This window comes from Apaloderma vittatum, unplaced genomic scaffold, assembly GCF_000703405.1.
Source record: "Apaloderma vittatum isolate BGI_N311 unplaced genomic scaffold, ASM70340v1 scaffold7264, whole genome shotgun sequence".
Taxonomy (NCBI): domain Eukaryota; kingdom Metazoa; phylum Chordata; class Aves; order Trogoniformes; family Trogonidae; genus Apaloderma; species Apaloderma vittatum.
The window spans coordinates 1-24,786 of record NW_009714254.1 but is presented as its reverse complement, the minus strand read 5'-3'; the positions used below and the strand labels follow the sequence as shown (position 1 = coordinate 24,786).

The following is a 24,786-nucleotide window of genomic DNA, read 5'->3' as shown; positions in this document are numbered from 1 at the left end:
CTCCTGCAGCCCCTCCTAGCTCCTTTCTGATGGGTCATCGCCATCATCACCGGACGAAATTGAAGCATCTATCCCCTTGCCTGTTGTAACTGCGAATCAGGAGGGTATGTCCAGAAACAGAGGATGACAGGAGAATGTGTTCACAGGGCAGGGCCCTGGGATGATGGCTTTATCACAGATGACGCCACAAAGTCACCCTCCCAAAGGAAGTCACGACATTCTTTGGGAAGAAGGCCAGAAGTGTCACAGCCAGCCCTTGCCACAATACTGGCATTTCTGTTCACTCCCAATTAATTGAGCAATTTTAGCTCAGAAAGGGAAGTACTGTATTACACAGCATCACCACTTTTCCACACCGCTGGGAAACCCTCGCTCCACAAGCCAGGTACCAGGTCTGGCCCTACCACAAGCACTGAAGCCATGGCTTGGGAACAGCCTAGGTTGGTCAGGACTTCTGTCCCGGCCCAGCAGAAGCTGAGTTTTGACCTTATCTTTCAAATCCTAGCTGAGGCTCTGGCAAAGCCCTGCTCCCTCCAGAGACCTGAAGAGCTGACCTTATTGAAGCTTTTGTCCCTTACTGCCCCACAGGTGTCAAAGCCAAAGAGCTGCCTTGAAGCACCATCTCATCACTGGAGCTTTAAAACAAATGAATATTTATGTAGCACCTGCCTTTCTGTAGGGATGTATCTCATATCTACCCCATTCTCCCTTTATATGTTGTGGTTGCCCTTGTCTTCCACAAGCACTACATAAGCCTTCTCCAGCATTTTCAGAGCAGCCTTATAAGACACCAGCATAAGCCACAACTACTGTAGCTATTCCCATGAGAACCTCCTAAACTACACTGCTCATTTCAGAGAAAAAGAAAACCCAAAACCAAGCCAAGAAAAAACCCTCACCAACCTAAAAAAAACCAAACAAACACCCAAACTCTTACACCACAAAGCAACCCCCTCACCTTCTCTTTGCTCTGGAGTCAGTACAAACAGCCAAATGCTTCCCCTGGGCTCCTATTTAAGTCCTTCAGCTGTGATGGGGGTAGGGGGAGTTGTTGGCTGATTCCTGGCATCTGGAAGCAGTTTCACCTCAGAGAAGCCTCAGCTGCTCTCTATTCCTTGATGGACACAATACACACTGCCGCTCTCCTGTTGCTCCCTGCTGCTGTCACCATCTACATTTTTCCAGTCCCCTGCAGTTCAGTCCCCTTACAGTTCTCCCAGCTAATGCCTGAAAACCCCTTTTCACTGTCATCGTAGCTCAGTATTCCCTTCCTTATTCAGTTGTGGGCCCTACCCCTGTACAAGAAAGGCATTGAAAGAGCCACCAAGAGAGTTGGGGGCTGGAGCATTTGCTCTTCGAGATGAGGTGGAGAAAGATTGGCTTATTCAGACTAGCGTGAAGAAGGCTTCACGAGGTACATAAGGGCAGACTGTCAGTTAACAACCAGGTTACTGAGCAGACTGAGCTAGGCTTCATTATGGTGATGCATCTCTTGGAGATGAGACAAATGAAAGAAAAGAGATTGAAACCAGATACAACAAAAAATTTCTTTACCCTGATGAGAGTCAAACCCTGGGACAGATAGCCCAGGGAGACTGAGCATGCTAGCCTGGATAAAGCCCTGAGCAACCTGATAGGGCCTCAGAATTGACCCTGCTGGAAGCAGGAGGCTGGAAAAAAGTCCTTTCCAACACAACCCAGCCTGCCTTCCCTTAGGGAAAAGAGCATGAACCAGAACGATAACCAAGTCCAGAACTTCCTCCCTAGCTGGGCTGTGGGAAGTCTGCAGTCACCACCACCACCCTAGGATCATCCCATGGGAGCTAGAAAAGCCTTGTCAAACGCTGTGAATGTCAAGGGAAAAAAGTAGGACAAGGGATTCAAATGAGTTACGACAGTGACAAGTACCTGTGCCGAGGGAGGAGGAGGAAGTGATGGAGCACAGAAGTTAAATGGGCCAAGAGCCTGGACACAATAATGTATCAGCTGCATCACCAGCAGAGTGAAGCTGTGAGATGGAAATACACCCTTCTTCTCTGCCATGTGCGTAACCCAGTCACGGGAGGGTGCTCAGCTGTGAGCAGCGGCTTCCTTTCAGTAAGAGCAACTACATACAAATTTAATTCTTCCATTATTTTAACTGCTGAGGGGGACCGAGTGAGACATGGGGAGCACAGAGCCCTCATTCTGCTGCAAGGGACAGGTCTTGGCAGTGATAAAGACGCTTGGGCATCTCCCACCCCAGACTCTGCTCCTTCATCCCCAGGGAGAGAAAAAGCTGCAAAGAGGCTCATGTTTTCTATTAGAAGAGAGATCTCAAATGTATCATGACTCATTCACCTTTCAAAACTGTCAAAAAGAAACCCAAAACCCAAAATCCAAAATCCAGCACAACTTTAAAGGTAGAGGAAGGAGATCAAAGAAAAAATAGTGGCTAAAGGTTTGTTTTCTGGTTTGATATGTGACTGGGAAAGCAGACACTGGCTGGACATCCTGTGCCCACTGCTGCTCCCCTGCCCTGGCCCTGGCACCCACGAGCCCTGCTGGGAAGGTGAGCTCAGTGCTCTGAAACCAAGAGTGAGCAGAGCTGGCATCAGCAAAGCATCACCACTGCCGTGGTTAACCTGAGAGATGTGCCTGCTCAGCTGAAGGATGGAGCACTACAGAAGCTGTTCACTTGGTGTAACTTTGTCTCTCTTGGCCTTTCCTGGGAAGTTTGGAAAGCTTTTTGGGAAGGGAGAACCATTTCCTCAAAAGAGATGATTTCCATTCTCCACTTCCCCAGTATGGGTGGAAGAAATGGTATTTGGGTCTATAGAGGTGTCTTGTTTGCTATTTGCACTGAAAAAGCAAAATACAAGATGGTTATCAAACCAAGTTAAATCTTGCAGTTTCTGTTATCTTGTGATCTGACCTTGTTATCTCAGCCTACAAATTAAAAAGGATCAGGTACAGGAATACAGTGTGAGATTTCTGGACTCATTGGGGGTTATCTAAGGCATATAGGTGTCCCATACTCCCTCTCTCATTAAAATGTCATTTGCCATCTTAAAAATGGAGTCTTTTTACTCCTCTGCTCTGAATATGGTGCTAGCCTAGAGGCACACAATAGCATGGGATCTTCACAGGATACCTGAGGTAGGAGAGGACATGCAGAAGTCATCCTGCTCCAAGCAGGAGGATTGATGAGGAAGGCCATTCTGCTTTCCCAAGATGTCCTTCACAACTACTTGTCCTTATGCAGGAGATGCTGTTTGCTCCCCTCAATCTCATCTGCATTCTGGATGTCTTGCCACTGAGTTTGCTGGAGGCATTGTGCTAATAAAACATCCCGAATTCGAAACCAAACAAGCGCATTTCCCTTAGCTGTGCAACCTGGAACACACAGACGGTTAGCCTGCTTCCAAGAAGAGGAGGCAGATTTTACAAGAATCCAGTAGGCTGGGATGGGAAAAAGCGTCAGGATCAAAGACAGCTGGTCCGGGAGAAGCTCCAAACTAACCAATGTGGAGTTTTATCTGCACTGTTCAAGTACTGCCTGGCTGCCACCTGCACGCTGCCTGCAAAGCTACCGAATGACAGAGGATTTCTCAGAATTGGCATCACAAATGTGAATTATCAGAAGTTTAGCATTAGGTGTGTTGAGTGCATGGCTAGAGCCTCTCTTTTCAAGCATTGCGCCCCAGTCGAGTTCAAAGAGTGGATTGTGGCATGATAGGCAAACCCTCAAGCTCTGTCCAAACAAAGTCCAGAGGTTTGGATGCTCAGCATTTAGGTGCTTGCAAAATATGTTGACCCCTGAGGCTCATGATAAAATCTAAAGCTCCCTTTGAAAGCTAAGTGTCTAACATGAAGGAGCTGGTGTCCCATTGATCTGCTGCCAACGTTTTAACAAGGGGATGCCACAAGTATTTCAGTGTGAACGTTGCACAGTGAATGCAGAGAGGCTGTAGAATTCATTTTCTCATGTCTGCACAAAGAAGGATTTTCCAGCCAGCATCAAAGAGAGGGCAGCAGTGTGAAAAGTAAAGAAAGTAATAAAGTCTATGTGCATTAAAAATGGTAAATAAATACAAATAGTTGTGCCTGTAAAATCAGAGTCTGTGTATTATTCAGGGAGACTTTATCCTAGAGGTGGGAAGAGGATGCCACAGCTCTTCTACAGGGATTTTATCTTTTTAAATTATTGACACTTTATACAATCTGTTGCTCTTCTAAATATAGTTTTATTAGCATGAGAAGCCACTTGGCAGGAGGAAACTAATGCTGGTGAACTCAATTTTCAAGAGAAAGAAGAAGAGAGAGACCAATTTGGAAGGAAAGCCTTGCAGCTTCTGCCTAAAACCAGCCTCCACCTGCCATCTTCTTGTTGCAGGCTTAAATGGAGCAGTATTCCTTAGCCTCAGCTTGTTTGTCACTGGTTTCCAAAGGAGATGAGGCATATGCAGTCACGCTGTTCACCAGCTCTCCTGTCACCCTCCCACAATAACCTCCAAGAGAGGCAGGAACATGTCTACGGAGGCTGGGTAAAGAATAAAGGCGCTCGCTGTCACCCACCCCCTGGGATGGGAAGAGTTGGGCAGGAGCCCACGAGCGGTTGAGCTACTTGGCTGCCCGGCAAGAGCGTGCCAGTTGGTGAGGCAGGACGGGACACAAGAGCGCTGGGGATGGGAGGACACAGCCCACGGGAGCCGTGGGAGCTGCTGCTCTGGCACAGGCAGCATCTTACCCCCTGGGAGGAGGGTGGTGTAACAGCACAGCACAGCGAAGCCACGCATTAGGCTCTAGCATGGCTGTATCCAAGTGCTTTTCTGGGTATTAGAGAAAAAGGAATCCAGCCAAAGAATTGTGCTGAGTTTTATTTTATTGAGCAGAGACAGTGGAGATGAGGACAAACTGCTCCCAAGTTTGTGCAGCCATTGCTGACGGGGGCTCAGCTGCTGCTGCTCCTTGACAGCGAGGACTCAGCATTTCCCCAGGTGCTTCAATCTTATTTTCCCTCCACTTCTCCTGTAAAAGGAGCAAATCAGACTTAGAAAAATGAGTGCATGACAGACAATGTTGTGTGGGACGAAGAGCTCACCTGTCTTAACAGGACCATTTGCCCAGCTCATGCTGGTGTACCCTCGTGCCTCACAGGCACCATAAGGCCATTTTCTCCTCTCCTTCTCTGATTTCCCCTAAGATAAGGCAGCCTCAAGCGTGCACCAAATTTTAAGGACAGCTAAGAAATACCCGTTGTTTTGCAAGCACATTCAGTCCAGTGGTGCTGGCTCCTACTGCACCTCCTGTAAAAAGTGACAGAGCTCAGGAGAAGCAAAAACTCTGGTCCTTCCTCTGAGATTTCGTGTCTTGTTCCACAAAACTCATTCAGACTTTTCAGGAATAGTTTGGCACAGCTCAGTTCCCACATGCCTCCAGATACTTCTCAGTATCCAGAAGTGTGGGCAGTGAGAGTTGCAGCCTGTGGCATATAGTGGGAAATGTGCATCAATTTAGAGTGTGCAGAAGGTACAAGCAGGATGCAACTGCCTCCCAGACCCCTTGTTGCCTCTCAGCATGGCAACCAGCAGCGTGCAAAGCCTGTAAATGAATTAAAATTAACTTGCATTCACACAGCTCTGTTCCAAGGAGGAAATATTCTACTTGGCATGCTTCAAGGGCTGGTCCGTACAAGAGAAGCAGTCTGGGTGCATGGCCTCCCTTCCATGAAGAACGTCATTAGATACATGAGAATGGAGCCAGCTCCCCCTGTTATTTCGATCCCCTCTGGTTTCACTTACAGCACTGCCTTGCAGAAGGCACACTTGTTTCCGTACGTGATGCCATCCGTGCCACAGTGAGGGTTGGACTCCCTTGTGCAGTACACGCTTCTGTTTACAAACTCTCTACAAATCTGCAAAAGGAATAATAATAATAATAATAAAAATCATCTTTCGGGGTTCCTATACTCTTTCTTTCCTAAGAAAAAAGGTCACTAATACAATGTTTTTTCTGACAAGAGGGCTAAAGCAGCAATGACCACACTGCCTATTTACTGAAAGAAAAAGCCCTGTCAGAAATGAGCAGAAGCAGTGTTTCAGGAAAATTTTTGCCACGTGGCTCAGGGAGGAAACCATAGTCACCTGGGAGAAGTCTTGATCTCCCAAAGACAGAAATGGATTAGCCTAGGCATGTAGGAGAAGAGTCAGCACTGATGCTCTTTCAGGCATTTGGCATCGAGTTAACTCGCTGCCGCACAGCTTTGTGCACCTTGCGAAACCGTGTCCTCTGCTCGGTGCTTGCCAAGCCTTCTGCCTTCCCAGCAGGAGAAGGAGGAACCATAGTCTACAGGAATCAAAAAGGGTGTCCAGGAAATGTACAGGTATTTTGTCTCTGGAGAAGCCCCAGTGATGGGCGTTGCTTGGGGGAATAAAATACTCCCAACAGTCCATTTGACCACGGAGCAAAGTGAGAAAAAGCAGTGCTGTGTACGAACACAATCCTGTGCAAGTTCCCTAAACCTAATTAGGGAAGCATTTGCTAAACCAAGTATCTATTTCTCTGGTCTACTTGCTAATGCGGCCACGCATAACATCCTCCTTACAACAGTGACCTCCCCAAAGTATTGGGATGTCTTGGAAGGACCCACCTGCTCCCAGCAGACATTAACAACTGTTTACCACGCACCAAGATCTTGCTTACAAAACCATTCCTCTAGAAAATGCAGATTCAGTAAGCAGAAAGGGCTGCACTAACCTCTTCAATGTCTTGGCCTGCTACATCTGAAATAAAAACAAAACAAAACCCACAACTAAAAAATCCAAACAAAAAACAGACGGATTTTACATGTCAGCATTATTTTCTGATAGAGGCTGAACTAAAGTCACAAATCCTTTGTGCAAATCACAGTGAAACACACACCAGGTTTTTCCTAGTCCGTCATCCTGTGTGGTGGAGGAGGGGGTAGGAAATACATTATCTGAATTGCTTTTCAGTATTTTGCTTTTCTGAAAAATGTTACTAAAATATCATGTAATCAGTCATTCAGCTGCTAACTGCACCTCAGACACATAACCCAATCTTCTGGAAGGCAGCCACTCCCGGGGAAGCGCCCTGCCATATCTGGAGCCGTGCTCAACAGGGATTTTAAAGCTGTATTGACTTTTAAGGCTTTTTGGGTGCTGCACCGTTGAAGAACTGAAAACAACTGGCACTGCTAACAGGAGTGGAGGGGAAGGTCGGCTTTACAACCATCCTCAGCCCAGCCCGGAAACTCTCCCAGAACAAGTTCATCCCAGGCAAGATAGAAGGAGATGTCACGGGGTGATATGGAGCAGAACAGGCAGCACCGGTCAGTAAGAACGCAAAAATACCTGCTGTAACCACAGGCTCTGGATTTGTGGCAAATCAGTCCATCCTCTTTATACTTTTTCACTGCAAAGACTGCAGTCGGGCACAGAGGTTGAGTCATAGCTGCGGGACAGGGCGAGCCTGCGACATCTCTGAGGGGGACCCTCACACTCAGTGGTGGATTGGCCGCAGGCGCGCAGAACTCGGGTCACAGCACCGCGGGACAAAGGGGCAGCATCTCTCACGGCAGCGGGACATCAGAGGTTCGGCCGCGAGGTTGTACCTGCAGGGTCAATGGGCTCACGGCCGGCTGTGAGGATGCTCGGGTGGCTCTGGGTACGAGGGAAGCCTGGGCAGGAGACAGGACCTTGTCCTATGCTCAGCCTCACGCCCCCATTGGAAATCCCACGCAAAGCTCCGTCAGCTGCACTGTCATCCACCAAACCACCCGACTTCTCCTGCCAGTTGTATTGCTCTGCTGTGTTTTATCCCCAGCGCTGGTGTATTAATCATGTCCTTGGGTTAGGCTAGGCTACCTTAATTGTAAAGTCACTGTTATGGCTATCTGCACATTATTTACAAAATAGCTCATTAGATATTTTTTATAAATATTACATGGGGCTACAGAAGACTTTGTGATGATGTCTCTTGACATCTGTTTATTTTATAAGAGATCACAGAGTTTGCTGCTATTCTGCCTGGCCTTGGAAGGAAGCTTCAGCACTTTGATGGAACCCAGTCCCAATTAAGACTCAATTAGAGACAGATGAATATTTCATAATGAATAATGTGTACACAGTAATTCACCTCTTTTCTGCATGCACAGCTTGCAATTTTCTCAAGTGAATTCTTTATTCAAATTATTCACAGAAAAACAAGTATAAATAATTCTTGTTCCGCACATTCTTCAATAACTGTCGCCACAAACCTTGCAGAGCTGGGTCAGCTGGATGCAAGCAACTGATAACACTGGTGTGACCTATATGTTCAAAAATCATCACTTAGCTTCCCCAGATCATCAGAGATGTGGAAATCTCCAGATAAAGAAATGCTGGATCCTTTTAATTTGCCCTCTTTGTTCTGACTCCTTGAGGACTTTTGAATTTAATTTCCAAGCTTTTCTCCACAACATAAACGGAAGCCGAAACTTTCATCTAATTACGTTTCCACACCTCCAAGGAAAAACCGAATACCAAGATGCTTAGGATCAAAACAAGAGCTGATGACCCTGAGGTGAGTGAGTTTCTTCTCTAACTGGTTCAGTAAAACCCTCCAGTGAACATTTGTACCAAAAATTCATAATTACACTCTGTTTTGGTACATTTGCTGCAAGAGCTGCTTAGAATTTGCTCGCTCTGTCTCCCAGTGACACCTCCACTGCGTTATTCACTGCGGAGGCACACAAGGAGTGGAAACATGTCATATGACTGAGCAAGTCCCACAGATATTTTCTACTTGCTCAGCTTTTCTTCAAGCCTGTCATCCAGTGATCAAGGCTCTCTGAAGTTTGCTGTTGTCAGGAAAGATTTTGGGTTGGGTTTTTTTGTTGGTTGTTTTCTTGGGTTTTCTTCCTAGGCTAGGGAAAAGATCACTTACCCGAGAAGAAAGAGAGCAGCAGCAGGCTGAGAAGCACTAAGGCACCTGTTGCCTTCATGCTGCAGGTAGCTCTTTAGTCCAAGCCAAGCGATCTGTGCGGGAGCTGTCGTCTCAGCATCAGAGCCCACAGTGTGCACACAGACCTGCCTTTCTGTGTATTTATGTACCCATCTGTAGTTGTCCTCATTCCTCCACCTTAATTGTGAGAACTTCTCCACTTCGTTTCTAAAGCCATTATTGGTCCCGGACACATTTATGGTGCCTTAGGAATGCTGCCCTGTCCACATCAAACCTTAAAAGGGCTAATTATATGAGTGATAAATGGGCTTGTAATTTTTTTTTTTTTTTTCTAAATAGTCACAGGATTCTCACAAGGGTGAATTTTCAAAGCGGTGATTCATCTGGGAAGCTGGTAATTTTCATTCTCTGGGTCCTCTCTGAATGCCAGCTCCGAGGCTTTGAGTGCGGCGTGATGACACTCACTAGACGTTACGAAATAAATCCCAGCATGAGAACGTGTTGTCTGTGAAACCAATTATACGTTGTTCCCTGGCTATTTTTGAGGATGGTTCTAAATTTGTTGGGTTGGGGTGGAGAAGCACTCCAATGTGACATGCTCTCATAGCTGTGTGCACAGTCCCAGATAGGACTGCTGACTCTCCTCCCTGAACTATTTAAACTCTAGCTGTCAATGTTTCCCAGTTTTTTTGCATTCACAAACATATGTTAGGGCTCCGCTCCCACAGAAAGCGCCAATGAAAGTAATTTGATGGGGAATTAGGAGACCTGAGCTCTATTTCCAGCTGAGTCTGTGCAAGGATCTGTGTTCAGCTGCACCATTTGTGAAGTATCTGATCAGAACAAGCTTAAAAATTGAGTATGCTTTCCTAAGGAGACAAGGCTTAGGAAAGCAACATGTATAGATACTTCCATTTATTAGCTCCCTGTTTTGAATCTGCAACTAGTTCCAGCCAGATCTGACACAAGAGTGAAAAAAACCAACACCAAACCAAATCCAAAACTAAGGCATTTCTTTTTAACGTTTTTCTAGCAACAGAGGAAAGATGCTACTAGCGCCCCCTGCCATCAAGGGAGACAGCTTCTGCAGGAGAAAAATGTTATGAATGCCCTATACCTGGGGAAGCATTAGAGCTTGCATCTTGCTAGACATCTTAAAATCCACACAGCAGAGAAACCGTGACTGACAGGTAAATTCTCAGATGTCTATTAAGGGTGAGCTCACGATGCAGCCTCACATATAATTTAGTTATCAAGTCAGCCAGCTGCAGCGCCGTTCAAAACCACGCTTAGTTCTGCCACTCACAGCACTACTTGTTTGCCTTTTCTAGTTTCATACGTCACTGCTCACGACCACAGCCTTTAATGCCTCAGTCCTTTATCTACCCAAACGTCTCAGTTGCTGCAGCATAACTGACTGGCTAAAGCCTTGTCAAACATACCACAGGGACCAACCCCTGCTAAGGAGATGGAGGGAGAGACTGAATTACCAGGGAGATGCTTATGGTTATTACCCCTTTCCACTTCTTTATGCCACCTGAAACAGGGCACTTGCTAGTGCACGTGAGGTAATTCTTCTGTCCCTTTGACTTCTCTGAAAATCAGGCACGGAAGGAGGGTACCTGGACCTCGTTTTGCAGTTTAAGGGGTGCAGCTGGGCAGAGTCTTGCTGGTATCAGGCCAAGTACTTGCCTGTGCTGGGCCAGTCTTCAGTCTTATGTGATGCCAACCTTTCCATCTGCTGAAGGGTTCTTGCTTAGAGGCTCATGAGACATTAAGATCCAGTTATATACCCAGTGCTTGTCATTTGCACTCCCTTTCCCTGCAAATAAGCAGCTCTTCTTTGGGCTTTTTTTAATACCTTCTGAGCTCCTAAGCTTCTCAGACAGAAGCTACCACTGTGGAGGAGGCTCCATGTACAGTCTTGCTGTTGAAGACAATTTCTGGATACAGCCAAAACTCCACTAGTCTGCAACAGCTCTATAAACCCCTTGGCCAACAAGCAACTACAGCAGAGCTCTGTCCTGTGCTGGGAGGTCTCTGTTCACATCCAGTAGCTACTTAGACTGTCCCTTAATTATTTTTCACACATGCAAGAAGGTAAGCAGTGAGGACTCTCGTGACTCTCCAGTTTGTCTTAAGAGCAGGCACAAAGGCATGATGTGATTTATTCTGCCTGTAGAAACAGGAAAAAAAAACCAAACCAAACAAACAAACCTGAAAATAAGAAGTTTCATCTCTCTTCGTAGGAGAGAGTACTGCTCTATGTTGGTACTAGGGGAAGAGCAAGCCTCTTATCTTCTGGTGGGAAGCACCTACAAAATTCCTGGTCAAGAAATGATCCACTTCAGGAAACAAGACCCAAATAAAACACTTAGAAGTCACAGATTTTGTCCTGGATATCAGCCTCAGCAACAAATATTCTTGCTACATGACAGGAGAACAGCAGGTGAAGAAAGGAAGAGGAAGGGATTGTGTGAGCCACAGCACTTGGGATTTTTTGCCTGTGCTGTTTGCATATTATCTCCCTGACTCACCCAAAAACATGGCACATCATCGTGAACATTCATATATATCATTGCTCCTCCAGTGCACTCTTCAGGCTCCCACAAAGATGTTATCTCTGTACCTTCTTTTCCCCAGAGAGAAAGCATCTTGGAGCTACCAGCACATCTTCTGCCCCTTCTTTCCTAGGGTTAGAAAATCCAAGATATCTTCCTGAAGGGTCCTCTGACCTAACTGCCTCAAAGTACAACTTTTTCAGATCTCTTCTCTGAGAAGCTGAACACCTGAGCCCAGTCTAATTTCTCCTCGGGTTCTCATTAGGCTCATTACAGCCTTGCCCAGCTTGCTGCAATTTTCTGCTGATCAACATAGTCTCAATAGACACACCCTTCAAGGAAGCAGCAGTTCCTAATTTTCTTCCCTATGAGATAGCCTCCTCCCTTTGCCAGAAGCCTCCTTTTTATAATGAACTGCCAGAGTTGCCCCTTGCCCAGGTCTGACCAAGTAGGGCTGATCCCAGCCATCCTTCTCTTTCACACTTCCTCAGGGCCATCCCCCCATGCTGGGGCCCCCAAAAGGAGCAGTTCCTTCAAGACTTGGTGTTGTTTCAAAGACAAATCCATTTACACTCTGTAAGACACCGAAATTAGGAAAGTGGTGGTATTTTATAGCAGCTTGATTTCTCTTCTGATGGTTTGGTACAGAGTGACGTACTCTCATGAGGGCTTGGGCTGGTGTGTGATGGGTGTTACACATGGCTCTTTATTGTGGTTTATTTCACAACTTCTCCTGTCTGACAGATAAGTACCTAAAAGCCTGAAGTCCATTACCTCTGCCCTGATAAATAAAAACTCCACAAAAAAAAAACAGTCAAAGGGAGTGGCTTTAATTTATTGATCAATCAAGGTGGAGACCAATAAGCAACGGTCAAGGGAGCAGGGAAGAGTGTGTTTGATTGCAGGATTTGTGAGCAAAATATCAGGGTGAAGGGTCTGGCTCCAGCACTCAGCATTGACCATGGTGTTTGAGCGACAGGGCTCCCCGGTTCCTCCTGAAGAGAAAGAGGAAGACCAAAATTACAGATAGGGATCTCAGTTTTATATTTACCCGAATAAGCTAATACTCTCGTTCTCTCCAAGTCATAAAACATGTCACTTAATTTTTCACTTCTTTCCTGATTCCCCAGGTTACACACTTTCTCATGTTAAAGAGGTTTGGGACAAACCCCATAATTTTGTACACCTCCTACAGTCACAGTTTAAACCACTCTGGCAAGGAGAGAGTCAGCAACCCTATGAGCCTGCAAACAGGGGTCTGGATTTAATTGCCAGGCAAGGAGAAGACTCACCTGGGCTTAAGATCTGCGGTGCCTGGTGGGTGACAGAGAAGTGAGCATCGGGAGAGGAGCATGGAGCAGGGCTGGATTTACCAAGGGGCTAATGGGGCTTCCACACCAGCTGCCACCACTGTATGTGTGCTCTGATTTTGTGGCTACATGGTGAGCTCCATACTTACAAAACTGCGTTGCAGAACTGGCACTTGTTTCCATAGGTTTTGCCATCGGTGCCACAAAGGGGATCATACTCGGCGGTGCACATGGGATTGTTGCCATCATGTTTGCTGCAGTCTATCTCCTGATAACGGAGAAAAAACACATTTTAAAGCTTTTTTTCCCTCATATTTTCCTGCATAATTTCCTTATGTTTATTTAATGTTTATGACATGGCAAAGCACAAAAGCACTTTTCAGGTAAAGGACTCTGTTGTTTGAGCAACTCTCAAACTCAGGGGTAGAGAACATGCTTGCCTGGAACAAATGAAGGAGGGAGAAGGGAGGGGTGAAAAATCCAATAAATATAAACAGTGCAATGGCCAAGCTGATATTTCCAGGCTGGCCATCCCACTGGCTGCTCTGGTTCGGCAGGCTAATGCACCAGGAGGGTACAGGCCTTTCTACTATTTATTTGTAATCCACACACACAGGATCACACAGACCATTAGGGGTTGGAAGGGACCTCTGGAGATCATCTCGTCCAACCCCACTGCCAGAGCAGGTTGCACAGGATGATGTACAGGCAGGTTTTGAATATCTATATAGATGAAGACTCCACCACCTCTCTGGGCAGCCTGTTCCAGCACTCTGCCACTCTGAAAGTAAAGAAGTTTCTCCTCATGTTTAGATGGAACTTCCTATGTTCAAGTTTGTGACCTTCACCTCTTGTCCTGCCGCTGGGTACCACTGAAAAAAGGCTGGCCCCACCCTCCTGGCACCCACTCTTTAAGTATTTATAAGAATTAATAAGATTCCTTTCAGTGTATTTATGTTGTTAAATACAAATTTTATAGTTAAGGGTGCAGATTTCTGTGCTTTACCTTGAAGCACTCTCCAAGATGACGCAGGTTTACTTCCAGTCCATTCCTTTGGGAAGAAAGAAAGCATGTTGAGAACGAATGAGCATAGCGCAGCCGCTTCAGGCACCAAACTACCTCGTTATGCTCTAAATACCAACAAGAACACCTACTGATCCAGAAACGCCTCCCGCGACCCAGCCCCTTCGCTTACGCCACAGCGCTGCAGAACTTGCACTTGTTGGCGTAGGTGACCCCGTTGGTGCCACAGATGGGCATGTACTCCATGGTGCAGGGGGTCAACTGACCATTTCTTGACCTCAGGTAGCCAGTACAGTCGAGCTGAAATAGTCAAGGAACAACATTTTAATCTCTGCTCCCCTTTACCTCAGTCCTGTGCAACAGAGCATGGTGCAAGAGACACCTCCCCAGAAGAGCTTCCAGCCCCAGCGCGGTGGAGTTGGAAGAGGACAGTTGAAATCCTGCACATGGGCACAGCACGATGCTGGAGTTTTCATGGTTTTTCCTGTCATGAAATGGCCTTCATCCCTGCCATCTTGGGATTTTCACCGTGAATGTCACCATGAAGGATCTTTGCATAAAATGCTTCATGCGGCAGCAACTTTTGCTGCGAAATGTCAACGCCACTTGAAAATGAAGTTTACGCTCAGTGTGTCTGTAGTTGCTCTGAGTGTATTGAAATTGAAGTTGTTTTATTATGTCCAATTGCACAGCCGGAGTGTTTCTCTGCATTCTCTCTTAAAGTAAAAATAGAGATACTTCTCCACTTCATGGCAGCTCCATGTTATTAACAAACAAACTTTATGGTAAATGTGCTGATAGAATCATTTTTTCTGTTATAAAATTGTGATTTAGTAAAAATCCAACCTTCCTCTGGGAATTTATCAGCTTCAACAAGCCTCTAAGTCTAAAGAGAAATGTTTTGATAACACTGAAGCATTACTGAAATCAAAAGTTTCCATTCTTAAGTTTGGTGTTATACACAAGATAACATTTTAAAACCCATTGATTTTAACTGTTCAAACAAAATTTAAAAGAAATTCTTGCAAATCTGAAATTTGTCATTTTCTTTCCATACCTGACAGTTTGGAATTGTGTGTTTTCACTACAAAATTAACCCTAGGCAAGGTTTCTGTTTATGTCCCTGCCCTCATTTCACCCACCACTGCTCAGCGCAGCAGCAGGAGGAACCGATGTGTACCTTAACACATCTTCCATCGTGCTTCTTGTCGATGGCTCTGGCTCGGTTACGTCTAGAGGGAGAGAGAGAGGAGGAAAAGGATTAATCTGTTCATACCATGTAGTCACCTCACTCATTAAGTCTCTCCACTTGTGAAGTCCCAGTAATTAATCAGATTCAGGAGCTTGGGCACAGAAGATCACCGGCATTAGGGAAGACAGAAACGTATAAAAAATCTAGTCCACTCCACAATTAGTCACAAGCCCAAAGGCTTTTGTCTGCTGCTGGAACTGGCATTGTGGGTAACTGTGCGACCTTGTACTCACAAGAGTTCTCTGCAGAGGGAGCACTCGTTGGGGTAGGTCACCCCGTCGGTCCCGCAGACAGGTTCGTAGTTGCGGGGACAGGCAAGGTCCATTTTCACAGACAAATGGTACGAGCCACAGGACGCCTGTGGAAGAGGATTTGTAATTTCTCCAAAGGGAGAGAAGGACGTGTTTGTGTTAGTCATGTTTTCATTATGCTGGAAGACTACTCTTGGTCATTTTTGTCCTCTATCATTCCTTCATGGTGAAGAAAAGATGAAGTAAAATATACTGTGTTTCTTACTGCATGCAAAAGCACTTTTTGTTATTAAGACTTCCAGTGCTTTCAGCAAGAATTGCAGGCAAAAATGATCATTCCCTGGGCAATCAAGACAGGCAATTTAGGCAGTTATTTAGTAGTTGTATAGATTTTCTGCTGGCAGCCTGTACTGTACTGACTCTCACTCTGCATTATTAATCGCTGTCTTTTTTATCATCAGCATGGTAAGATATCTTTCTCTAACAAAGGGATTTTCCTATTTTGGGGGGAAGAGGTGGTATAATACTTAGGGGCAGTTTTCCCTCTTTCTTTCTTGGTCACTCTCCTTTTTCTTTCTCCCTCAAGCCTTCCCTGGGAACGCAGTGTGAATATGAATTATTCATCTAGACTTAGAAATGAAGACTAAATGACAAAGAAGATCTACTACTCACCCGTTGTTGAGCAATAACAATATCTACAATAAAAACAGAGATTATAAAGTATAAAAAATGTACAATGTCCTTGACTAAAATGCTTTTGGAATAATCAGAGTAACCAAATACACTTTCTTATTACTGAGAAGTTATTGTTTTTCCAAATGTTTTATTTACTCTGACTAAACAAGAAGTGATGTGGAAAGATTAAAAAAAAAATCAATTATTTGTGAAACCACTAAGGAAGTAATAGAACATAAACTGTTGTCTTTTTGCAGCACTATTACCACCACTAAGGCTCATAAGCTTAAATCAGACAAATGCATTCTACCAGTCTGTAGTATTTATCTGCACAAGGACAAAGTTCATTAAAAGAGAGCCTGCATATTACTAAATCACATCTCCAAAAGGCTGAACTCTCCTTTAGGTGGTATATATTAAGGCAAAGGTTCAGGAGGTCTAGAGATAGTAGCACAGACTCTAACGAAAACAACTTACCAGAAAGGCAGCTGAGAAGCATAAGCCCAAGAAGGGCGATGCTTCTTGTTTTCATAGTAGAGATGGTTGTGTAGTATGTTATTTGCAAATCTGTTGTTGAGTTCAGTAGATGGTTCTCAGCCTTCTCTGCCCTCATTGTATATATATACATCTCCCTGACCTTGTGAAATCATCTCAGAAAGTAATTATTTGCTCTGTAAACTAAGAAAATGGTATTGATAATTGACTTGAGCTCTAAAGAATACTTGTTTGTTAGAGAGATGACCAGAAGAGTTAAACAAAAATGTGAGCTACACCCAGCTTGTTAACAAAGGCGCCCTGCCGTACAATGAGTGATTTGTACTTTCCAAACAAGAGCACTGTCTCAATAGTAGATGTTGTGAAATTACATATGGAAGTTGGTAAAGCAAAAAAGCCCATTTGTTGAAAGTGTTGGAACCTCTGCACACTGTACTAGATACACTTAGGCAGTGTTTGGCCTCCAGGAGATTTGCATGGTACACCAGAGTGAAGGGACAGCAGCCTGGGACATTCTCAGCTTTTACAGATGTAAAATTCAGGGTTTAGCAGGCTTCAGTGTACTTTAAAGATGCTGAAGACTCAGTGATTTTCTCCACGGTCTCTCCTGCAGTTTTCTGGTATGTCAGATTTCTCACCAACAGGAAGGAAGCCATCATCACACCAGGAAAGCGTTACCTAAAATTTCAGAAGTTTAGAAAACAGAAAAATGTATATGTAGGAGCAAGAGTTGTTAATCTGTTGGCAATGGTCATGAGAATAAGTAGTCTTAAATCTGGACTTGGATAATGGCAAGCAAATGGCATTGCGTGCAGGTGAAATGGGCTTCCTACTACCAAAGACATTCAAGAAAAATTTGCAACAGCTGCAGATAGAAGGTAAGTCCCCAGGCTCCTCCCTTCCCCCTCTATTACATGGCATTAAATTTAGAGTGTCAGCTGAAAGTCACATTTTAGGGACGATAAGTGCTAGGTTCTGTTAAGTGGTTCAACCCTATCAATAGTGTATGGAAAAACAAATAAGGAATATCACATTAAATAATACATTTTTGATTTAAAGTAGAAGCAAAAGAAACCAAGAAAGGGAACATATTTGTGCTTCTGAAGAAGCTTGATTCATATATGGAGCAGCCCGAGTTCTAAATAGAAAAGCAGAGTTGTTTTTCTTGTTATCCTGGGAGATGTTCAAGTCTTTGCATGGGCAGATAAAACACAAAAATGTAGCTGATAGTGTAAGGGAACTGTAGTCACAGAACTGAACTTGCGGGATTTGTCCTGTTTATACCAATGAAATAATTTTCCAGAAAAATAAGTGACTAATGCTCTTTGGATCTCATTCACAAATATCAGAAGTTAAAGCATCCCTTTGAAAGCTGCTTCTGTCATATTCTTAGCATCCTGAGTGACTTCACTTTCAGATTCCTTGAGATGATTTTAAGCATATTTGGAAGGGAAGCGGTATTCGCAAGGGCATTAATATTGATTACTCTCAAGGGGTAAGAATGCCTGAAAACAAGGCTTTAGAACTTGCACCAGCTGCCCATGGAGATGGCACTTGCTGGCTCTGTGATGTTTAGAGAGACTACAGGAATGTAGTCTGTCTCCTCTTCATCCCTGCGACCCAAGCTTCTCTATACCCACCTCCAGATCTGAGATCACCAGCTATGAGAAACTGTGCTACTTCTCCAGTTGCCTCTCCTGCCAGGCTGAAATCACACCAGTCACTCAGGAGCTGTTAGGAATGTCAGAGTATCTGCTAGGGAGCAGCATCATTCTCGTGTTTGGCCAACACCTGCCCTTTGATTAATTAGATCCGCTGGGAAGATCCCCCTCTGATCCATGTGCTGCTCCTGAGGGTCTAGGGCGCCAGCCAGGGCTGGTCCAAGAGCAGCTCTCTTCCTCCAGTAACCCCTGCCTCTGCACAAGGCAGCAGGGAGAAGAAGAGAAGCAAGGAAGGGGTCTTGCCACAGGGTCTACAAGAAAGGATGGGAGATAATTGGTAGCGGGCAGGGCAGGGCAGCCAGAGCTGCTGGGTGAGGTGTGATGTGGGATTGCACAAGGAGCTCACTTAATAAGAAACAGAGGGAATGGGACAGAAGTAATTGTGGGGCAGCAGAAGGGTTGAAAACAGGCATTAGGGGCAGTCACAACCAGCTGCCTCAATGCATTTCAAAGAGTGAGCTTCAGGAAACGTCATACAGCTGTTGCAAACGGGAAGGGAAAAAGAGAACTCACCTGCCAAAACCTTCTGTGATATTCAAAAACACCATGATGGTGGGCTCAGTAAAGTGACTTTGGGCACAGGATTATTTTAATGTTTCTACAGATAGGAGAGTCATAGAAAAGTTTAAATAAAACTCTTTGTGTTATTTCAAGTTCCTAGAGGGCAAATATTCAAGAGCGTTATGACCACATAAATGTGATAAACATTAGTAGTTGTATGACTTGTATTAAGTTGTATTAAGGTAAATTTCCAATTACTTTGAAAATTCTACCCAGTTTCTAATCTAGCATTATTTCTTCCCATAGCAGTGATATTTTCACGGGAATCTTTTCCTCTGATCTCGAGACTTCCTATCTTAAACAAGTCCATAATCTACCATGACCTAAAAGATCTTCATTTATGTTCCCTGCTTTAGTTTAAAATTTGTCACAGGCTTCATCTGGCTACAAAGGGAAATGCTCCTTTTTAATTTCTTTTTTGAAAATAAAGAAGGCACATGTTTGCATAAAGGACCCCGTGTTGTTATCCCAGCAGCGGTGTTGCTGTCCTTGCTCCCGTATCCTGCTGTTGCACGCCACACCGTAATCAAGAATAAAGCAGCACTATGCTCCAGTCTGTGCTACTGCAGAGACAAATGCAAAAGGCATTTCTCTGACGTTGACTAGCGATGTGGCACACTGCAAGAGCTCCCAAAACAGGTTGTTGTTCCCAGACCTCTGCACACGGGGGCAGAGCTGGATCTTCTATGAGAACATGAATTCAATTTGCAGCAAGCAAAGCCTCTGCTCTAAGCCTCACTCGTCTAATATTTCTCCTTGTAGTTCAGCTATCTGATTGCTGCCTGCATATCTCCAGGCTTTTAAGCATAGATGATATCACAGGCAAGGGTGTCTGGAATAATTCGACTGTCTAGGAGCAGCATACTGACAGCAAAAGGCTGAGGATCCGGCCCTGCACATCCCAACCGCTCAGCGAATCTCAGCTCTGCCTTGCTTCAATAGCTCCGACACAGCCAGCCCCGAAAAACGACGTCTCCAAGTAATTTTCTTTTAAAATATCATTTTATTTTTCTCTGCATCAAGAAAGAACATAGTAACAAACCGTTTATCCTGAATGAAGCCTCAGAGAGAAACTGCATTAACAGAAAGGTCTAGACTGGCCTGAGGTGTGTATTGGCCAGCAACAAGTAGAATAATACACCGAAACACAAGCACTGATATAAAATAGAGCGGAACGAAATAACTTCATGCAATGTGTTAATCAGGTTGTGGGGTAATTGAATGGCATTTCCTAAATTCACAAACATCAGATAATGACATGAAGTGCCGAGGTACTGCTTAAAGAATTGTACCATAAAATACCTTGGCAAGCAGACAACGTTTCCTGCCTTGAATTTCCTGGAGGGAGAGTTAGATTAGTAATGGTGAGAGGATTTTGTGTTGTGGCAGGATTTTATTGAGCTGCAACAAAAAAAAACCCCTATTTTCAATGAGGCGCCCGTAAAAGAGAGCTGTCCTCCTCTCCATCCTAGGGAGCTGCCTCCCTGGGGCAGGGGGTCTGAGGTGCTGCTGGGTCCTGCTCTGCCCTTGGTTACTCCTGAGTAACACCCCATGGCCCTGTGTCAGGCTGGAGGACTTGTCCTCGTTCACTTCTACTCACAGTTTCCCCTCAACTGCCCAGTGGATTTTCCTCTTCAGTGGACGTGGCCACTGGGATTTTGAGTGCGATCAGGAGCTCTACTTGTCTCCAAGGCATCGTAGCTTCTGAGTCCCACCCTCATCCTCTCTGCTGCTCCCCAGAAAAGAAACTAAGTACTGGAGCTGGTGTTTTCTTACCCCTGGCTCCCTCACCTGTTGGAGCAGGACGAGAAAGAGCATGAAGCCCCTGAGCCACACACCCACTGCCCAACATCCCAGAGCCTCAATCTGTCTGGATCCCAAGAAATTGCCTCTGACACTGAAACGCCTTCCCGCACACAGACCTCCCTCTCACAAGAGGGACATTCCAGCCCTAGGAAGTGACTTGGCACTAAATGGTTGCAGAGAGTCACGTCTTTTGGAAACAAATTGTCTCCCTTCAGAGAGCTGCTGTCTCCAGTCTCTGGAAAGTGACACATTGTCACTTAAGATCATTAACTATTTGACTGTGAGACCGCTGCCTGTACAGCATGCCACACTGACAGCGCTTTGCTGTTAATGAATAATAAATTAACGCTGTGACTCCGAGCCCTTCCTTTCATCAGATGAGATTTCCAGAGGCCGAAGAATCTCAAAGGATCCTCTACAAGCAACAGTCGATGTAATTACGTACAAGCAGCAGCTAAGTGGTGGGCGAGGTGTAAAAATGGGCTGCAGTAGCAACTGCTAGCAGTCCTCCGAGCAGTGGGCCTGTTAGGACTGACTGCCCACTGGTTTTCTGCAATACCCTGCCGTGATGAGCACTGCAAACCCACACGTGGGCAGCCAGATAACTGCCTGCCCAGAGAAATAATCCTGTCCTATTGCTTTGGGAAGTAGAGCGGGTTGCAACAGTGCTTCTCTCCCCTAAAGGTGTGTTTCCAACCCTGCTTGCAAGTAGAAAGGATGCAGCTGGGAGACCACCCCTCTTCACCAGTTCTCTTGTGGGCACAAGATATTGGGGCTAATCCTGGGAACTGAAATGGGAATGAGTAACTGAAATGGTGCCAGCAAGTCCCTCTGGGCCTCCGTGGCTTTTGTAGAGCAGCCACAAAACATCCCCAAATGCAACAATCTTGGGACTGTCTCTAATGGCATGTATGTTCTGGTTTGTTTGGGGCTTCTTCATGCTGCTGAAATCTGCCATACAGCAATGGAGGTGTGAGGCAGCAGGTATTGGAGAGCAGTGCTAGGGAGGCGGTTCCTCTCACCCAAGTGAAGTGTCTGTCTGAGATGCCCTTAGTAGAAGAAATGGACTGGATCCTTGCAGCAGGATGTGTTTCCAGCCCTGATTTTCTTTTGGAAAGCTGGATGAAGGCAGAAGCCTTCAGGATCAACCCATTGCCTTTGCAGTTGGGGTTGATTTCTTTGTAGATCAGAACAATGTATTCCTTCTCCCTGTAATTTGCCCATTAATACCCATTAACAAACCCCAGGGTTGTTGCAGTGATGTGATCATGCAACATCTTAGGTAAGAACAGGAAGAGACATATTATTAAAGCAACATGTAAATGCTGATGGCTATTTTTATTAAGCAGGGGTTTCAACATTCATCATGAAGTTTCAAGGTTCAGGACAAGGCTTTAGGGGAGCATCTACCATGTGGAGCATTGCCAGGGAGGATTCCTCTGTCTGAGCTGAAGCCAGCTGAGAAGTTAACACTCTCCAAGATAGCTCAAGCGAAGAGTCTTACCGCTTCTCCTGCAGAGAAAGAAATCTGTACCTTAGAGACAGAACATCTGGGCTTTTACTGTTTGTCTCTCCCTCTGGTGAAAGGTATCTTGTAGAGTAACTTAACCAAAACAGAAAAATTCTGAACACTATTCCAGCTATTTTCTTTTATTACTAACATTCAAAGACAAGGATAAAGACTTAATTTAAAAGAAGAACAAGTAATCTATAGGTAAAAGTCTTTGCCAGAAGAAAGCTTTTCAGCAATTACCTATCAGAGAAATAAAAAACACTAGTAAATATTACCTGTTTATTCCTGAAAGAAAGGAATTCCTGGCAAATTGTTACAATAAAAACTGACTCTTGCCAGTAAGACAACAGGCAAATACAAAATGAAAGAACTGTACTTCTCCAAGCAGTCTCCAAGACTAATTAGTAAGTTTAAGCTGAAGTTCATCGTTTAGTTAGTGAAAAGATTTATTTTCATACATACAGGAACGCGTTGCAGAACAAGCACTTATTGCCATATGTTACACCATCAGACCCGCAGTGAGCGAAGTATTCCAGAGTACAGGCATCTGAGGGTTCCACATATTCACTGCAGTAGCTCTGTAGATAGATGCAGTGTATGCTCACACAAAAGCTCTCGACAACAGGTATGTAAGAAGCACGATGTTAGGAGACCACACACCCCCCCTGAGCTCTCCCCAGTACTGGCCACCAGCAGATGCTAAGAAAAAACTCAGGGACACAGGGCAGGGGTACAGTGGAACATTGCCCTCCAGTCTGTGCCACCATCGTGAATGTTGTTGCAAGAGAGTCTGATAATAGCTTGGGCATGAACTGAGTGCAGCACTACTTGTTGAAACTACCATCAGATAAAAAATGGCAATTTCACCCAATAAGATCTGTGGCAAATATTTTTCAGACAGCTGGATGACTCAGGATTTTCAAATGCTTGGTCACAACATGGTTAGTAAGGATTTATGTGGAAACTGCAGTAAGGAAAGAAATTATGGAAAATAGAAAGATCTGCCTCTTACCTGCTCTGCATCAGCATCTGGAAAAAAGTGAAAAGGAAGGAAATATGATACAAATGCAATTCTTGGGTTCTGTTAGATTTGAAATTAACAACTGTGAATATATGCCCTGAACACTCATGTTTCAATTCAGCGTTTGTTAGCAAATTTCTGAGACAAAAGGCATTTCAGGCAAAATTTTGTACCATATTCTATGTTTACAACATCAATTTTGTAGTACCTCTTCTTTTTTTAATGAGGGTTACAGCCAAGATGGAATAGGATGTACAAAATGGAAGAAAAAAAAACGCATTTTCCTTGGTTCAAAGGATGGAGAAGGACATGTACTCAAAGCTAAACAAGTTATTGAGGCAAACAGGGTCATAAAGCTGGCAAGTACACAGAGGCAGCTTTTTGTATGCCTTGCCACAACAGCTCTTATGTGAGAAGCATTTAGCGAGAAGTAACTTTTATAAATCTTCTACAACCGTTCAGGCTCGCAATTGCATCTCAGTTCAGGATGACTACAAGAAATGTTTGCTTTCATTCAGTAAAATAATTTGTGTTTCTGCAACATTTCAGAGGTTAAATACTGGATGTCTGAGTCTCCGGGTTGTACCACGTACATGTCACTTCTTTCATTATGCATAAACTAGCGCTGAGAGTAGAGCTGTTCCCACAGTTGTTCTTACCCACTCAGTTCTGTTGCTAAAATATTACCCCATAAGTGATAGTCTTTGATGTCAAGTCTTTTCAACACTATCTTTCTAGGAGTAAATAAGTCCTTGCAGAATGAAGCTCTTTCCAGCCTGAGGATGGTTTTTTGTGATTTTAAAAGCAGCCAGCGCTTACTCTAAAGGCAGAGCAGGAGGCAGCGAAGCCACTCACCTGGGAAGCAGCAAAGGGCCAGAGCGAGCAGCAGCACCACGCCTGCCGTCTTCATGGTGGCCGAAGTGTCTGTGTGCAGCAGAGCCTGCGCTTTGCTCGGTAAATGCAGCCTTAATTCTGCCCTCAGGTGGTAACCAGGCTCATATATACGCGCACATGTTTGGTTTTGTGTGTGCGTTTGTGTGTGTTCGTGTTTGGCTTATCGACCCTTACTCTGAAGAAATGTTCCTGCTCCATTGTCAGACTGGCAAGCCTGCTGTAAGCCAGGGAGAGTGCTTCTTCATCAACAGGAGTCACAAGAAGTTTAGATGCATGCTCTGTGTCATTATTTCAAGTGAAATATGTGACAGGTTCCTTCTGACGGACCACAGAAAATTCCTGCGGGGAAAAAGTGCAACCGTACAAACCTAAGCAGCAGCTGCTGTCAGATTTTTCTCTGCCTGCACCTATCAGTGCATATTTATGTGCAGTGCTTTTTCACAAGCAAAACACTGGAAAAAAATGCTTCCAGAGGGGAAAGTCTCTACTTTCATTTTCATGCTTCGTCCCAGTAAAGCATCATTAAGTTATGGTGATACCAGCACAGTAGTGAACCTGGAAGGAAAGCAAGAGTGTCCCAGATTCTGAAGGGAGTCCTTGGGCTGAACAAGAGATGAAGCAACTTTTATGGCCACATGCAAAGAATTTACAATTATTTCCCCTATAAGCCATTAGCATTATGCGTTAGATTTGCAGTGACCGACTGACAATCTTTTGATGACAGAATTGTTGTAATCAAATTTAAGTTTCAAGGAG

The 24,786-nt window shown here is 44.8% G+C and overlaps 3 protein-coding genes across 3 annotated transcripts; all 3 read right to left on the bottom strand.

The window, feature by feature from the left end:
- Positions 1-4,964: 4,964 nt before the first annotated feature.
- LOC104269546 (serine protease inhibitor Kazal-type 6-like) lies at positions 4,965-8,986 on the bottom strand. Its single transcript, XM_009868668.1, has 4 exons — positions 8,929-8,986; positions 6,739-6,764; positions 5,784-5,896; positions 4,965-5,010 (listed from the first exon to the last, which is right to left on the bottom strand). The coding sequence occupies exons 1-4, from the start codon at positions 8,984-8,986 to the stop codon at positions 4,965-4,967; spliced, it is 243 nt and encodes an 80-aa protein (XP_009866970.1).
- A 3,470-nt stretch (positions 8,987-12,456) lies between these two features.
- LOC104273353 (double-headed protease inhibitor, submandibular gland-like) lies at positions 12,457-15,511 on the bottom strand. The gene is made up of 6 exons (XM_009868670.1): positions 15,327-15,511; positions 15,022-15,073; positions 14,014-14,141; positions 13,824-13,869; positions 12,967-13,085; positions 12,457-12,502 (listed from the first exon to the last, which is right to left on the bottom strand). The coding sequence occupies exons 1-6, from the start codon at positions 15,509-15,511 to the stop codon at positions 12,457-12,459; spliced, it is 576 nt and encodes a 191-aa protein (XP_009866972.1).
- A 1,585-nt stretch (positions 15,512-17,096) lies between these two features.
- On the bottom strand, positions 17,097-24,046 carry LOC104269802 (ovoinhibitor-like). Its single transcript, XM_009868669.1, has 5 exons — positions 23,992-24,046; positions 23,128-23,144; positions 22,578-22,693; positions 21,625-21,811; positions 17,097-17,192 (listed from the first exon to the last, which is right to left on the bottom strand). The coding sequence occupies exons 1-5, from the start codon at positions 24,044-24,046 to the stop codon at positions 17,097-17,099; spliced, it is 471 nt and encodes a 156-aa protein (XP_009866971.1).
- Between the last annotated feature and the right edge of the window lie 740 nt (positions 24,047-24,786).